Source organism: Magnolia sinica, chromosome 17, assembly GCF_029962835.1.
Source record: "Magnolia sinica isolate HGM2019 chromosome 17, MsV1, whole genome shotgun sequence".
Classification (NCBI taxonomy): domain Eukaryota; kingdom Viridiplantae; phylum Streptophyta; class Magnoliopsida; order Magnoliales; family Magnoliaceae; genus Magnolia; species Magnolia sinica.
In genome coordinates, this window is record NC_080589.1 from 55,796,799 (window position 1) to 55,812,840 (window position 16,042).

General features: G+C 38.2%; 1 protein-coding gene across 5 annotated transcripts in view; it reads right to left on the reverse strand.

Annotated features, from left to right (window-relative positions):
* Positions 1–10,356, reverse strand: part of LOC131231879 (dolichol kinase EVAN) — a 57,098-nt gene extending 46,742 nt beyond the window's left edge. For 4 of the 5 annotated variants that reach the window (XM_058228219.1, XM_058228217.1, XM_058228218.1 and 1 more), the window contains exons 1-3: positions 10,107–10,356; positions 4,210–4,322; positions 95–295 (exon numbers count right to left, since the gene is read on the reverse strand). In XM_058228219.1, the coding sequence (XP_058084202.1) occupies positions 95–295; positions 4,210–4,322; positions 10,107–10,294 (502 nt within the window). In that variant the 5' untranslated portion in view covers positions 10,295–10,356. The remainder of the gene's footprint in view (positions 1–94; positions 296–4,209; positions 4,323–10,106) is intronic. The other variant, XM_058228216.1, reaches the window with a different exon arrangement.
* Positions 10,357–16,042: the final 5,686 nt, after the last annotated feature.

The following is a 16,042-nucleotide window of genomic DNA, read 5'->3' on the forward strand; positions in this document are numbered from 1 at the left end:
AAGTATAAAATATGGCTATCTACAATACATTAACACAATTTTCTTTAACCTCAATTAAATGTCAACAGAAAACAGAGAAGAATTTGGAACTAACCACTATATGACTTTGATGAAAGAGACATATAGCATACTGCTGCATAGAGAACCAAGTAAAGTAAGGTACACAATGAGTCCTGCACACTGCCTGAATGTGAAGAACTTGTGGCCGAATGCCATATAACTGCATAAAGCAAGACAAGCACCCCAAAGCAGCTTGCAGATACAGCCCAATATTGCACATTCAGAAATTCTAGTTCTGTGTCAGCAAACAAACATCAATATTAGATATGGAAAGAGGATAAAGAAATGCATATGTGAAACAGGAATACATATAAAATCAACAGGAAAGAAAACCAAGTATAGAAAAACTTAAGAGCAAACAGAATTCTTGAACAAGTAGACTTCTCAAACCATTCACTATTTACTCTTTATATTTATTGCTGCCAACCTTAAATATGCAGAAAGTAATTTATTTTTTTCAAAATCACTTTACAATTCCTGTTCGTTACTTTAATAAGCATCAGCGTAATCTTACCATTAGAGACTGCAAAAGTACAAAACCACAGCTACAAACAATAGTTGCATGAAGTGAGAAGAGAAGCAGTATCAGATTTGGGTGTCGGAAGGGGAAACATTTGGTTCAAAATGTTAACAAGCATAAACAGCTAGGAAGAGTGAGTGGGAATGCAGGAGTGCAAGTCCAAAGTGCATACCAAATCAGGAAAGGCACCTCATAAAAGGTTTGTGCAACTAAAGATACAAACTAATCTCCAAGAATGAGTAACCTGATATGTTGTGTTACCCTTTTGTGTGCACTAGCTCAAACCTGAGGTCCAGCAAACACATGTTCACCTTCACTCTTTTGTCCCAAGGGTTATTCCAATATTGAGTTTGACACCCACTATGTTCAGTCAAGTATCAAAAGTCCTATCATGAACATTTTAGGTGATGCTGGAACAAGACATATCCAGCTGTTCAGTCAAACAGTGAAATAAAGACCTTGGTTCACTCTAAGAACAGCATGCATCTACTTTTTTTAATGAATAACAGGGTACATCCACTTCCTTGAACCAATGTTCGAAATATCGGTATCGCGTTACGTATCGCACCCTTGGGATATAGATACGTATCGGTTATCGCATGGGATATATCGGTTGTATCGCGTAATGTATCGCTGTTGTTGGAAACATGGGGAAACATTGGAAATTGGTCAAATTTTTCAATGGAATTTCAATGATTGTTAAAAAAGACATCAATACACACTTATAAAACAAAACATTACAAAATACAAGTGCAAATAATAGGTTTTCTATGTATGGGGTCCTAATCTATGCGTTGTCTAACTGAATTGATGCAAGTATATTCAAAGTTTATTCATATAATTTATAAATGTAAGAAGACGTGTGGAAACACAAGCAATAAATTCAAAAGCAAAAGAAAAATCACTAAATCAGGTTACATATATGTTAGAGTTTATGTTTGGACACAAAGATTGCAACCGATTTGCGAGAAATTGAATTTTTTTTTAGTTTTTTTCAATTTTCCGAACTTGGTCCTTCTCCTCCAAATCTCAAAATTGAAGCTCACAATCCATGATTGTTCATGCAAAACATGAAAAAACATGAATTTGTAACAATTTGACTTTGATTTAAAATGATTTACAGAATAATAATAATAATAAAGGATTGAAAATTTAAAAAAAAAAAATGCTCACCGGATCGAACATGTGAGATATATCACACTACTTGTGCATTTCGTATCGCACAGGTGGGATACAAGAAATATCGTGGGATATATCGGCTCATATCGTCGATATTTAAAACACTGCCTTGAACAACAATTATTTAACTTGAAGAAATTGCAGGAAAAAGTGTTTGGTATTCATCAGAAACTCAAAAAACTCATGAGAAGTGAATGTAAAAATAAAATAAAAAATAAAGAGAAGAAGAAAAAGCGGAGGAAGAAGATAAGAAAGAAAGAGAACAGATGAAGACACTAAGAACATTATTTGCTTCATAATTATGATTTTCCAAGTCAGCCCAGATCATCATCATCTTTTCTCTTTTTTCTTTTTTTTGAAAAGTAATGGTAATTTATTAAACGAGCATAAAAGCTCAAAACCTACAGAATCTTGTCCAGATCATCATCATCATCATCATCCCAGTCAGCCCAGATCTTGTCCCAAACACTTTATCTTTCCAGAAACATCGATGGTGAGTATTTTATGACTGTTGTAATTTGTAAATCAAAGACCCCATGCTCAGAGAAACATGAGAATTGATCTCATTGGTGATTGGTCATCTTAATCAACTTGAAAAACAGAAAGATCAGATAAGAATTGGCGAGATCAATAGTGGTTTCAAAAAGGGGCTACAGAGAAGCGAAAAAATATATACAATCTGAAATATCTCTATGGAAGGTTCTGAAACTGAGCTACACAGGGCTCTGGACTTCCACTGGATCTGAAATAGACATGCACCAGATCTGAAACTCCCATGTAAAAAAGGATCTGAAATCAGGTCTTGCACTTCCAAAAAATGGAACTATATCTACAGGAATTGATATGCATAGAAAAAAAACTATTCCCTTTTACTTAAGTAAATAAAATGCTACCTGAACAATGAGAAAGGGTGAAATAAAAACAGACTACTATGTTCACAGGTATCTTGAGTTCCTAAAACAATCCAAAAGTGACACACATTTAGAACCTTTACATATCCTGGCATTCCATTGAAAATGATGGAGAATCGAGGATGCTTCCAATAGAATTAGAGGTTGGTGGGTGAGGATGCTAACGGTTATGGTTATGCATGTGCCAAGATGATATCTTTATCAGGCTTTTCAATGATTGTTGGCTTGTTGATTTGTCTCTGGTCATGAGAAACTAATGAAGGTCTTACTATCTTTCCTTTCATACACCATCTAAACCAATAGCTCCTATCATGGGAACTCTATAGAGAGTGAGGTGGGGAATATTTTCAGTACCATAGAGGATGTTCAAAAATGGATCCATGGGAAGACTAAGAAGAATACAATTAAGAGCATGGTCATTAAACTTTGCAGTGAAAGGGCCTAAAAGGAGGGCAAGAAGAAGACCTGAAAACCTGGATAGATGTTGTGAGAAGGGATATGGAGGCTTTTTCACTTACCCAAGATGAGCTATGATAGGAATGTTTGGCACAACATGAGTCTATGACAGGAATGTTTGGCACAACATGATTCATAGAATTGAACCCAAAAAGCTGGGAAGGCAATGATGATGATTAGTTATAGAGGCAAGGCTTTAAAAAAGATAAATTTAAATTTTAAAATAATAAAAAATTAAAAAAAAATAAAAAACGGAGGCAATGCTTTAGAAAAAATCAATGGCTAGGCTGAAAGCAATTTTTTTGTTTTCTTTGACTTCCAAAGGTGGAGAAATCAGTGACGAAATTTCTAATAGAACTAGAACTAGGTAGAGGAAGTGGAGATGTGCCTCCATAGCATGTTGTGCCAATTGAACTCAAGAGAAAACTTTACACCACTGTTAAGTATGCTTTATGGGGCAGAGTGTGGACCACACTGGTGAAAACCGTTACAAATATGAGGACGTTTAGATCAATGTGTAGGAAGACTAGGAAGAACAGAATTGAGGAAGTCAAATGGAGCAGCCTAAGAATGGGAGAAACACAAGATGAATTGATGGAAATAAGATTTGAGTCGGTTCATCAATGTGCTACAAAAACCAGAGAAAGTCACCGTAAGGAGGGAACTTTGATAAGGTTTAAAAGGCATGAAAGGGTCATGAGGGGAAGACCTAAAAGGACTAGGATCAAGGTGGTAAGAAAGGATACAAAGGCATCTTCACGTACCAGAGATAAGGCCTTAAATAGGAATACTTTGAAAAAAAAAAAACAGGATTCATAAAGCCAACCCACATCACTGAGACACGGCTATGATGGAAGATGACATCCTGCTGGTCTGCTTCTTTTTACATACAGAAAATCAGGTGTAAAACAAAAACAAAACAAAAAAACAGTATATTTAGTTTTCATAACAAATAAAAATATAAACCTCAATGAAATCATAATCAACAAAGATCAACAACATGCAGGCAAATACTGTATAAAGCATTTTTATATAAATTGATAGCAATATGCCACCAAATGATAATAAAAACTCAATCAATACCTTCAGGTTCTATAGCGTGTTCTGAGAGTGCTCTTGACAATTGTATCAACCGTGAGAGCATGACAGTGGGCAGTGTAACTGTTCCAAGCAGTATCCCTGACGAAGCCCCTGGCCTGAAAAGAATATAACAAATTACAACAAAATCATCATGAGTGTCATAATCTTAGCCTTTCTCCCAGCAATTTTGGGTTGGCTTTTGAATGGGAGATTGGTTAGCCTTTCTCCCAGCAATTTTGGGTTGGCTTTTGAGTGGGAGATTGGCAAAAGTTTTACGATCGGCTGCCCACCAGCATCAACCTTCTTGTTTTACCCAGGCTCTTGGAACAGTCCAAGTCAGTCACATATTGACACCGCTCACATGCCAGCACAGCCCCAACCAGCATTGACCTCAGCCCCACTGGCTACTACTACACATAAGCCCCAAGAGCAAGTGAGCAAAATGAGGTCATGGAGGGGCAGGTTGCCAAGCAAACCCCTAGACACAAAGGAGAAGCTTAAACTGCAATAAAATAATAATAATAATAATAAATAAAAACTGATTTTTTTTTTCCATGTGATGTGCTTCTCTTACGAACATTGACTGTCTGAAGATTAAAAGTAGGTGTACTGCTAATCTGCTGATAACTTGCAGAACATGGCTGCATTAACAATAAAACAGACACAATACAATGGAATTTGGATTGTGGTGCAACCCAAATATCGAGTCAATGAGATCTTGATTCCAAATTACAAAAAAAAAAAAAAAAAAGTATACCCACAAGAACAATGGAGTAAAGAGGCAGAGAACTTTTATTGATATCAACCTTCTTCTCTTACAAAAACTTTAAGAAACCTTACACTTCAAAAAATATTCAAATGACTAGTTCCTACACCACTATCCATTTTACAGATCCTAAATGAATCTTTAATTAAAATCCCCACCTAAAAGATTGATTTCAAATCAATCACAATTTATTTTAACCAAATCTAATCTTCCTTAATATGGTAAATATCTATTAATAAAAAAGCAACCGTGGAAAATAATTATCTCTAAAACTAGCTTATATGTTCAATAATATCACCCACATCTTCAAATCCTTGATTTAGGCTCCCAAATCTGTAAATAATCTGCCCAAAAATCAGCACATGTTAGGCCCTCCAGTGAGCTATGGGCCTACGATTTCTTGAGCCCTACAGTGGGCCTAGATGGGCCATGGGCATGCATCAATTCTCCTCGGCTTTGAAAGTACTCGTCCTCGAGTTGGAAATCAACCTCAACCTTTAGACTTATAATACCTCCATGATATATCGTGTTCTTCTTTGGTGGAAGTTGATGGTGTAACCCTAAGTATCGGTTGGGCAGAGGCTTCGTTGGAGTCCACTGTAGACGATGTCCTTTTTTCATGCACTTTTGTCGATGCCAACTTGTTTGATGTAACTTTAAAGTTCTTTGCGGATCTCGAAACATTTACTCCGTTTTTTTTTTGTTTTTTTTTTTTTTTTTTTGCCACAATCATCTTTTGTAAAAGTGTTTCAAGTTGAGTATTGAGATCTACTTGCATGTTTATCAATGTGACTGTCATTATCAGTGGATTCATCAATTGATCCATTGGTGAATTCGAGTGTCGGTCCAATGTTAACGCATCGATCACTTCATATGTCTAACTTTTCCTTCGACTCCACGGACCTCTTAGTCGTTTCCGGAATATCTAATTTAATTCTGAGTTCTCCGTCATATTCCAACAATCAAAGGATCCGATTATTGGTGTCTTCATAAGCTGGGGCTGCCTGTTATTGATTAGGACATTGGCGGAGACATTCCCCTACGTGTCCACATACTCCAACTTCAGTCTCCGAATTCCCTCCACACAGAGCACCCCCACTTCATTAGTGAGATTGCCTACCACATGCGTGAGTTGATTTACCCGCTCTGTGAGTGCACGAATTAATTGGGTTACTTACACAATCTTCCTGTGCCACCCCCTTTAGAGCCCAAAAAGTGGATAAATCGATATTGAACTAGCAAAAGGAAATTAACCAACCATTTGATGGTTGAATTTTTCACAGTCTACATGAATCCATGAAAAGATAAATTGCAAAACAAACACACAAATTTCCTAACGGAATACACAATTTCTCCTTATGGAATACACGGTTTTCCATTTTCTGCAAATTCCTAATCAGTTTTTGATACCCAAAAAATGGTTCATAAAAAGATAAAATAAAAGCATGCCCTAGGTTTCATATAGTTCCTTTCAGTCATTAAGACAAGATTCCTATAGACACCCCATTTTGGCATACATCCTACAAATACAATTCCTCCAGTACTTATTTTTAAATAAGCTATCAAATTAACCTTCCACCACCACTACTCCCAATGGATTCATTTCATTTTGTTTTATAAAGATTAAGGCCAGTCATCTTGCCTTTTGATTTAGAAAATTTATTTTAAAAATAATAATAATAAATAAATTTAAAGATCCAGGCCATTCATCCAAAGGGACCCACTGTGGATAAGGGATGCCCAAAATACTTCCAAATAGATAATCTTTCAATCATTGGCCTTCCTATCGACTATGGATCATTGCTAAAATATTCAGCCATGATTGCCAACCTACAAGCCACCAAACAAATGGGTTAAGAAATTCCAATCTTTTTTTTAAAGATAACTGAATTTTATTAAGAAGCCGGACCAAGCCGGAAAAGAATACAAGAAAGGAGGAAAAGACAGGGGCTACAGCCCAAGAAGAGCAATAAGGATGCAAGCATCCACATCCTTGAAGCCCAAGACCCATTCTACAACCCAATGAATGGCCTTTCGAAAGGTCCAATCTTCAAAATTTGCTCTGTTTTCGAAGCATCGCCTATTCCTCTCTCCCTATATTGCCCATAGGACAGCCATACCTGCCAACCTCCAGATCAGTTTGCCGACTTTACCAATACCTTCCCCATGCCATAAGGCTAAGAAAGAGGGGACGGACTCCAGCATCGACCATAAGACATTGAGAGTGCTGAGAAGTTTGTCCCAAATCCTCTTCGCAAAGGACTTGTGAAGTAAGAAATGATCGACCGATTCTGCGTCTCTCAAGCACATGATGCAAACATTAGGAAGCAACATACCTCTCTTTCATTGGTTGTCCACTATTAGAATTCTATTTTTTGCCGCCAACAAAATTAAAGTCGCCACCTTCGAGGGGCTCCATACTTCCAAAAAATGAAAGCACTACTCGGAGGAGTTATCGGGAAAAGAGAGGTATTTATAGAAGGATCCAACGGAAAACTTGCCCTAAGTATGCTTGGACCAAACCACCCCATCTTCTTCGTCCTCTCCTCCTGAAACCATCTTCAGTCTCTCCAGAAGAATAAGAAGGTCGCCAAGCTCTTCATCCGAAAGCCCCCTGCAGTAAAGGTTCCTTACCTCTCTTCTCGAAACATTCGACAATGGGGATATTAATGGCTGGGGCTAAGACCGCCAGCAAAGGAAAAGCCTCCTTGAGCGAGCAGTCTCCAATCCATGGGTAACCCAAAACCGAATCTGTGAACCATCACCCACCGAAAAGAAGATGCCTTCCCTAAACTTAGGAGCCAAAGATAAAATCGCTTTCCACACACTAGAAACTTTGTACCTCGAAAAACCTTTGGTCCACCAACCACCGGGTCCTGTCTTGTATTTCAGCGCCACCATTTCCCTCCAAAGGCTTTTATCCTCCACTGCAAATCGCCAAAGCCATTTGCCCAGAAGAGCTTGGTTCATAACTTCCAAAGCCCTCAAACTTTCCCCTCCTTCAGATAACGGCTTGCACGCTTCGTCTCATCACAAGAGATGGAATCTTTTCGTTGGGTCTTTACCCCTCCATAGAAAGTCACGCCTGTTTTTCAAATTTCAAGAGATGGAATTTTTTTTGTTGGGTTTTTCCCCCTCCATAGAAAGTCACGCCTGAGTTTTTTTAACTTGATTAAGACCAATATTGGGCACTTGAATAGAGACATAAAATACAGGTCAATATGCCCATAAAAACCAATTTTGAATTTATTTTTTTTTTTTTTTTTAATTTCGCTCATGTCTCCTCTTCCTTTTTTTTTCATTTAAACCATGGAAGAAGCTTAAAAACTCATTTTAAGCTAGATCTAGACCTATTTTGGGGTCAAAACAAATTATTTGAATGGGATTCGACTAATCAAAGCAAAGTGGACCATTATGGAAAAAAATTGGGAAGAAGGGTAAACCTTCACTTTATTTTTTATGTTTTCATCTTTTTCTTCTTCTCCTTCTTCTTCTTCTTCTTTGGTATTTCAATGTAATGGGTCATTGTTCACCAAATCATGCTTGATTTGTGTTTAATTATGGCTCATTTAGTTGACTTTCAACAAGTCAAATCAATAGACAACATTCTCATCAAAGAATGGTCTGATACACCATTGAATACATGGTCAAAATACTTCTTCTTCTTTTTTTAAGATAGATTCTTGGATTATTTTTTTTTCCTTTTTTCTATTTTTTTTTGTAATTTTTGCTTTAAAAAAATTATGACCAATATGGGCCGATATAGCCCCAACACCGATACGCGACATCATGTCGTATCATTTTTCCACCAGGCCGATATGCAGACCTACACTGACATTCAGAACCATGCCCTGAGGTGATCTTTGCTAAATCTGCAGTTTTGGAGATTGTCTTTAACCAATAAGTTTCAGCCATGTGTTTGAAAGAAGAATTCATATACTCTTGGCAATCGTTAGAATCCATACATGTACAACATTAACAGTTGCATGTACAACATAAAAAGTCGCATGTCCAACTTCATTTGTTTGTTAGAACGAATCAATTTTGAATTCTTTAATTCGACAAGATCATTATTGCTTTTTTTATGTTTTTATGGTGTTTTAAGGGTACTACGAGGGATACAACATGAAATTCCAAACCTACTCCATAAAGTCTCAAGTTTCAACCAAACTAGAGTGGATTTTCAGTTCAGCCACAGTTCTACAGACAAATCTAACTTTTTGTGGTCCATAGTCTACGTATATGGATGACCCTTTTTTGTAGTTCTCCTTTTGTTTTGTTTTTAATAAAGTTTTATTATCTTTCAAATAAAAAAGAAAAGAAAATCTTACCCACCCAGTAGGCAGATCTTCTTATAATTCAATATAGGCCACTGGCTAGGCCTTCCATTTGCACAGCACCAATCAGACCATTAGGATCACCCAATCGAGGAGATTGGGGAACAGCTCATCCACAAGAGGCTAACCTTGTCAATGGCCTGGATTGCAAATGGGTAGTCCCACCAACATGCCAATCAATTGGGTACTGTAGCATTATATAATCTTTTTGTTTAAGCTTCCCGTGTGTGCTGCAAAACCTAGCTTCTGAAGATTCATGACCGTGTCTTTGCACAGTAAGTGCAGATTCCAACTCTAACAACTGGAGCATATGGTCCGGCAATCAGGACCGTTGGTCGGTTGCTTCCCACCACCACAAAAATCTCCTTCAATCTTAACCTTTCAATTTGTGGCCTACTGAAAAAGTAAAGTCCCAATATTGGCCGCTGAGATATTCCAATATTGGAGATTTTAGAGTCATGGTCCACCAACGGAAAGGCATAACAGAGAAAAACTGTGGATTACAGAATAAAGGGCCCCACTTGCAAGAATTAGACACTTGCAAAAAAATTTCTGACCGCAAACCATACAATCCCTCCATCAAAAAAATTATCAGCGCTAAAATTGGAGTAAATTGGGTAATAAATCACATCCCAAAAGAAAAATCCATGCATACGAAGGAATTCAAGAACAGACAGCAAAGATCGAAACCCTAAATGAAAATTCACCGGAATTTCATAGTCAATTCGGTTGAATTCCAAGAACGTCTTAGGGTTTTAAGCATATAGAAAGATAGTGGGACAGGAAGATGATCTGACCTGGTTTTGAAGCGATCGAGAGCGTTGGAATACTCGGCGGAGATCTCGACGAAGAGGCCGGCAAAGGCGAGGAGAAGGAGACCGATCGATTCGTAGAAGAAGAGAGAGGAAGGTAAGGAGGAGAACATGACCCGAGATATGTAGAGAACAACGACGGCTCTTTCGCCATTGCAGAGCGAAAAGGCCATCTCCGGAGAAAGGAGAGAAATGAAAAAAGCGCGGATTTTAGAAGACGTAGGAAAAGACGGTAGAAAGTGGATCATATGATACTTCAGGCAGCGTGACTCGGTCCTGGCAGGGGCTCTGTGGGGCCCACTGTGATGTATGGGTTTCATCCACGCCGTTCATACATTTTTACATATCATTTTAAGGTATTTAGCCGAAAATGAGATACATCCTATTCTCAATTGGACCACACAGTAGGGATTGAACGCCCACCATTAAAATCTTCCCGGGCTCCACAGACGTTTCGGATCAATTTTATATGTGTTTTCTCTTCATCCAGGTGTCAGTGACCTTGAGAACAGATTGGATGGCAAATAAACATCACGGTGGGCCCCAGGAATGAACGGTATAGATAAAATATATACATCGCCACCACTGAGCCGAGCCCCTTCCTGGACCGAGTCCGTCCATGCCGTGTGCTGGACGCAATCCGCTACCGCGTAGGAATACGCCGGCCTGCCTACGCGCAGTCATCCGGAGGGCCTGACAGCAATTAACCGAGACCCCTTGGGAAGAATGTACATCAGATTCACCCCGTCTATCGGATTCTTTACAACATTTTCACCATGTATACTAAAATTAATTCTAATCAAATATTTATTCGACCATATCATAGAAAATGATGTAAAGTTATGGCTAAAAACCGTAACTTCACTTGGTGTGGCTCACTTATGGATTGGAGTGTTCTGAATTTATGCAAATCCGTTCATCCCGTTGTGCCACTTCATATGAGTGGATGAGATGGAATATAAAAAGCGTTAAGGATCCTACGCAAAATTTTGATGATTTTAATGGTGAGAATTTCTATCTCAAGTTTTTCCTTATGATGTAACCCACCTGAGTATTAAATCAGCTTGATTTTTAAGGAATACTGCAAACATATGTTGGCCATCTGATAGACGGGGTGGATCTCATCAACGTCAATCCTTCATCCACGTCAGTCACGCAGAAGGGGATTCCGCGTAGTCATGCAACGTGCTCGTTTTGCGTGAACTTTGAAGTTTCTCCACTTGGTAGGTGTGCCCACCACAGCCAGCCGAGGACGCCGGCTACTGACAGTTTGAGTAGCGAGACTCGCTACTGACGTGACGTTACCCAGTTACGTGGGCCAACCACGATATATGTATTGTATCGGCACTGTCTAACTGTTCTGAGATATTATTTCAGGGTACGAGACAAAGAATGATGCGATCAATGGTAGTATTGGGCCCACCACAGTAATAAGTTAGATAGATCGACCCCACTTTTGAGTGGCAATAAAATTTTTCGAGGATGTACGACTTCACACGTGCATCAATTCTGAGAGATAATTTGCAAGGGGGAGTTTATAAACAATAAACAGGACGAAGCATTGGACCATTTTGACATGTTATCTGCATAATATGGTGAAACTTCGAGTAAGTCAACTCGGCCAAAGAAAAAAGAATGAATTTACATCTTAAGGGCATTAGACGATGTTAATGATAGGGTAATCAGCCTCACAAAAATAGTTGAGGACATTGAGTTGAAGAAAGTATAAACGGTTAAACCTAGTGAGACTATGGAAACTATTTGTGGTATTCGCGCAAGTGATGTGCAGTTGATGCAGGAGTCTCTTACAATTCCTCGTTCTAAGAGTTGTTACATAAGTAATCCAATGCCATGAATAATTATTAATAGCCTTTCAGTTCTCCAATTTCAAACACATATAATTTCAATTAGCGGAACCACCCAAATCTCATTTGGAGGAATGGACCAACAGCTAACACTGATAAGAAACCTCAAAGGCCTCTTTCTTCAATCATTATCTCATTTGTAACGCCGAAAAAGACACAAGAGGATCCAGTTCAAAGGTTCATAAATTATTAAAAGAAATTAATCAGAATGTCATATAAACATTCTAAGATATCAAAACATCATTAGGGATGTTCGCATCATCCATTCAAAGATTAAAGTCATAATTAACTGTTAGGGAGAAAGAGAAGAGACTCTTCCATCCCAACCTCTACCTAACATAAAAACCTCAATGTGAGATAAGTGACCCTAACTCTTCTACTCAACATGTGAAGCAAGACAAATCTATCACCACTCTTAGAAGTGGAAAAATAATTGACAAGAACATCCTGATGATGAATGATAAACCTAAAGACTCGGAAGAAGCCTAACAACACCCCATATGACAAGGAACTGGAACAAGAGTATAAGCTTCTAACTCTATTCCCACAACGGTTGATCTAACCCAAACCTCTACCCAATACTCAGGATATCTTAGAGGTCTCAAATAGGTGAAAATCAACATTCTTTTATTGGGTATCATATATTAAATTTTATCATATGCCAAATTCCTTAAGGACCTTTGTACGGTCAAGAGACGTCGCAATGTTCAAAAGAATATATATTTTTTACGAAGAAAGTAAGTATCATCATCAAATAGGATGTGCCCCAAAAAATATGAAGACCCGAGTAGCCCAACCAAATCAGGTATGATTGGGAATTACCGGATTGAGCATGCCTTTATTTGGTGGCGAGCGTAAATATGATTCCTTATTCAGTTTATGAACAACTTGCTCTGGGTGAATTAAATCCCACCAAGACCACACTCCAATTAGTTGATCGTTCAATTTGTATACCGAGAAGGATGATAAAGAACGTGCTTGTCCAAGTCAATAAGTTCTACTACCCAATGGATTTTATTATTTTGGACTCGCGGCCAGTTGTTGATGCTAATACTTAAATTCATGTCATCATTGGCCGCCCATTCCTAACCACATCAAATGCCATAATCAAATGTAGGAACGAGATCATGAAGTTGTCCTTTAAAAATATGACCATTTGAGTTGAATGTGTTTAATATGTGCAAGCAACAAGACGATGGTGATGGGGTCCACGATATTAATTTGATTTATTTATTCATGGAAGCCAAGTCTCTTCTGACTTTGTACTCTAACACCTTAGAAGCATGCTTGGCCCCATCGACCAATCTTGATGATAATATGATTCAAGAGACGCATGCCTTGCTTGATGCGATGCTAGTACTTGAAACTAACCGGTGGAGACCTCAATTTGAACCTTAACCTTAACTAAGTCAAAGCCTCTATCTTTTAGTGTTAAAGCACTAAAGCTTGACCTAAAATATTTGCCTACTGAACTAAAATATGCATATCTAGATCAAGATAAGAGATATCCAATGGTGATTTCTTCCCACTTGGATAATGAAAAAGAGAGTAAGTTGATTTATATTCTTAAAGAGCATAAAAGAGTTCTTCGATGAACTATTGCAGATCTCAAGGAAATCAATTCCCTGATTTGTATTCATTGCATCCACCTCGAAGATAATGCAAAAACATATAGGCAACCACAACGCCGTCTAAATCAAAACATGAAAGTCATAGTTCAGGCTGATGTGTTAAATCTTTTGAATATGGGTATTATCTATGCAACACCCCGCAATTTCGCATGCTCGGGTGTTACTATCATAATCTAAATTTGCGTATTTGTGTGAATATACACATAACATATGTTATTAACCATCATTTGATAAGTCACAACCCACCACTTAATTTCTACAGTTAGAATACCGGATTCACAAATACAACCACTAATTTAAAATAAATTGATAATAGTACATTAAGACCCCTGTATTATGACCCACTTACAATTAAAATAATCAAATCTTTTTAATCAAAACCATATAAGGGGCTACGTGAAGGAATAAATGTCACTGATCGATGTGTGACCCACATAAGCGAATTAGAGAGAAGTAGTAGAAATTGTATAAAATGATAATAACAATAATAATACTAATAATAAGGTTATTAAAAAAATTATAATAATGATATTTAATGTTATAAATGTGTATGGAGTCATCTGACCCCAAATCAAGTCATTGATCTTTAGCTAAGTGGTCCCTTGGAAACTTTTTACCATTAATGAACAAATTTGGAATGATTCGACCGTCAGATCGACAGAAATCCACAATTAAAGCTAAAAATTTAGAGATAGGGCCCCTGATCTTTGAATCTACCTAACCTTTGGTTAGAGGCCGTTATTGGGGCCTCCAAAGGAAATGGACAGAGTGGATTTGTCAAACCATCTTTGTGGGCCCCAAAATCAGGGTGTGTGTGCACAACCTGTGCACTCACCTGCGGTGCACCGAACCAATGGCTTGGTCAATTAGGTGTTGACCCGATGCATTTCAAAAAAGAGAAATTTTCTCTCTCCTTCATTTTCGCCCAACAACAACACGCACGAACGATGTTCGTTGCCTAGATCGTGGCCCACCATTAATGACCAAGGGAGTAATCTAAGTCGTCCATCTTATAGGAGGGCCAAAGACGACTAGACCCTGGGAAGTTTCATGCAAATCAAGACATGAGTGTGCACACAAAGATTGGCACAAGCAGAGCTACGTGTGCGGCATTTTGCCGAAAATGGAAAATTCTGTTTTTAGTCATCAGCCTGGCAATCCACATGCGAGGGATTCTTCCATCCTAACCATACGTCACAAGAATCCTATCCCTTTGTTTTAGGGCTTCCATTGCTTATAAGAGCCACCGCGACTCAACAGAATCGAACCCACCGAGACTTTGTGGAATTAATGTCCAAATGGTGGGGCCCACAAGGTCTTTGAGACCCATCTAAGCCATCCAAAGGCATCAAATCATAGGATCATCCGCCCGTTGAGAATTTACCATTGACGGTGGATCTATCTTCCCCGTTTGGCCAGCATCCCACCATCTGATCATGTGTCATAAACACCGATCAGAGAAGATTATTCAATGGGTTAGGCAACCAGAAATCCATGCATGTTGTCCGATCACAGCCATGCAACCTATTTTAATATGAATCATCAGATTGCCACCGTGCTGCATTTAGATTCAAAACCGACTCGGCTAATGTCATACCCCAAACTCGGAAACTGGGCTTACAAAATTTTCGATCACTGAATCTGGTGTTGACAGCCTCCGTAGTATCTCATTCTCGGCTCCCAGCGTCCATACGCCAGATTCTGATCCTAGGATCCTATAAGGTGGATTTTTCAATATATATTTAACTCGTAATAAGCATAACCACAAGTTTACTCAAATTACAAAGGCAACATCATCATCACATATCCACTAATATAATCATTTAAATACAATGCTGAAAGGAAAATACATATATCAAAATCAAAGCTCCAGAAGACGGCTGCACACCCCAAGCTCAATGCTGCTGCGACTTAACGATACTGCACGCATCTATCGTGCATAAGCTTCTAAAAAGCTTAGAGGGTGGTGAAAGTGTATGCGATGCACGTGCCAAGTATATAAATATCAGAATAAGCAGAAATATTGGCAATCCATAAATCGTACAATATCAGAGTAATACGGAAACATGCTGGCAGGTTCATAAATACCATCAGCTTTATCCAGGTTATGCGATGTAAAAACATAATAAGTAAATATCATATATTAAGGAAACAATGTAGATCAGCTATGCAATGTAGAGACATAGTAAGCCAAATATCAGATACCGAGTCCACAAATGCCGTTAACCTTAATTATGTTATGTAATATAGAAGCACAGTAAACCAAATGCTATGTACTGAGTATGCAATGCAATATGATATGCGATGCGAATGAAATGACCAAGCTGTAGTGTGAAGTCAGGATGATAGTATGTAGTATCGCAAGCTACGGGTCTATAAGGGACTTCTATCTAAACCAGTCACATACATAAATTTAGATAGTCAG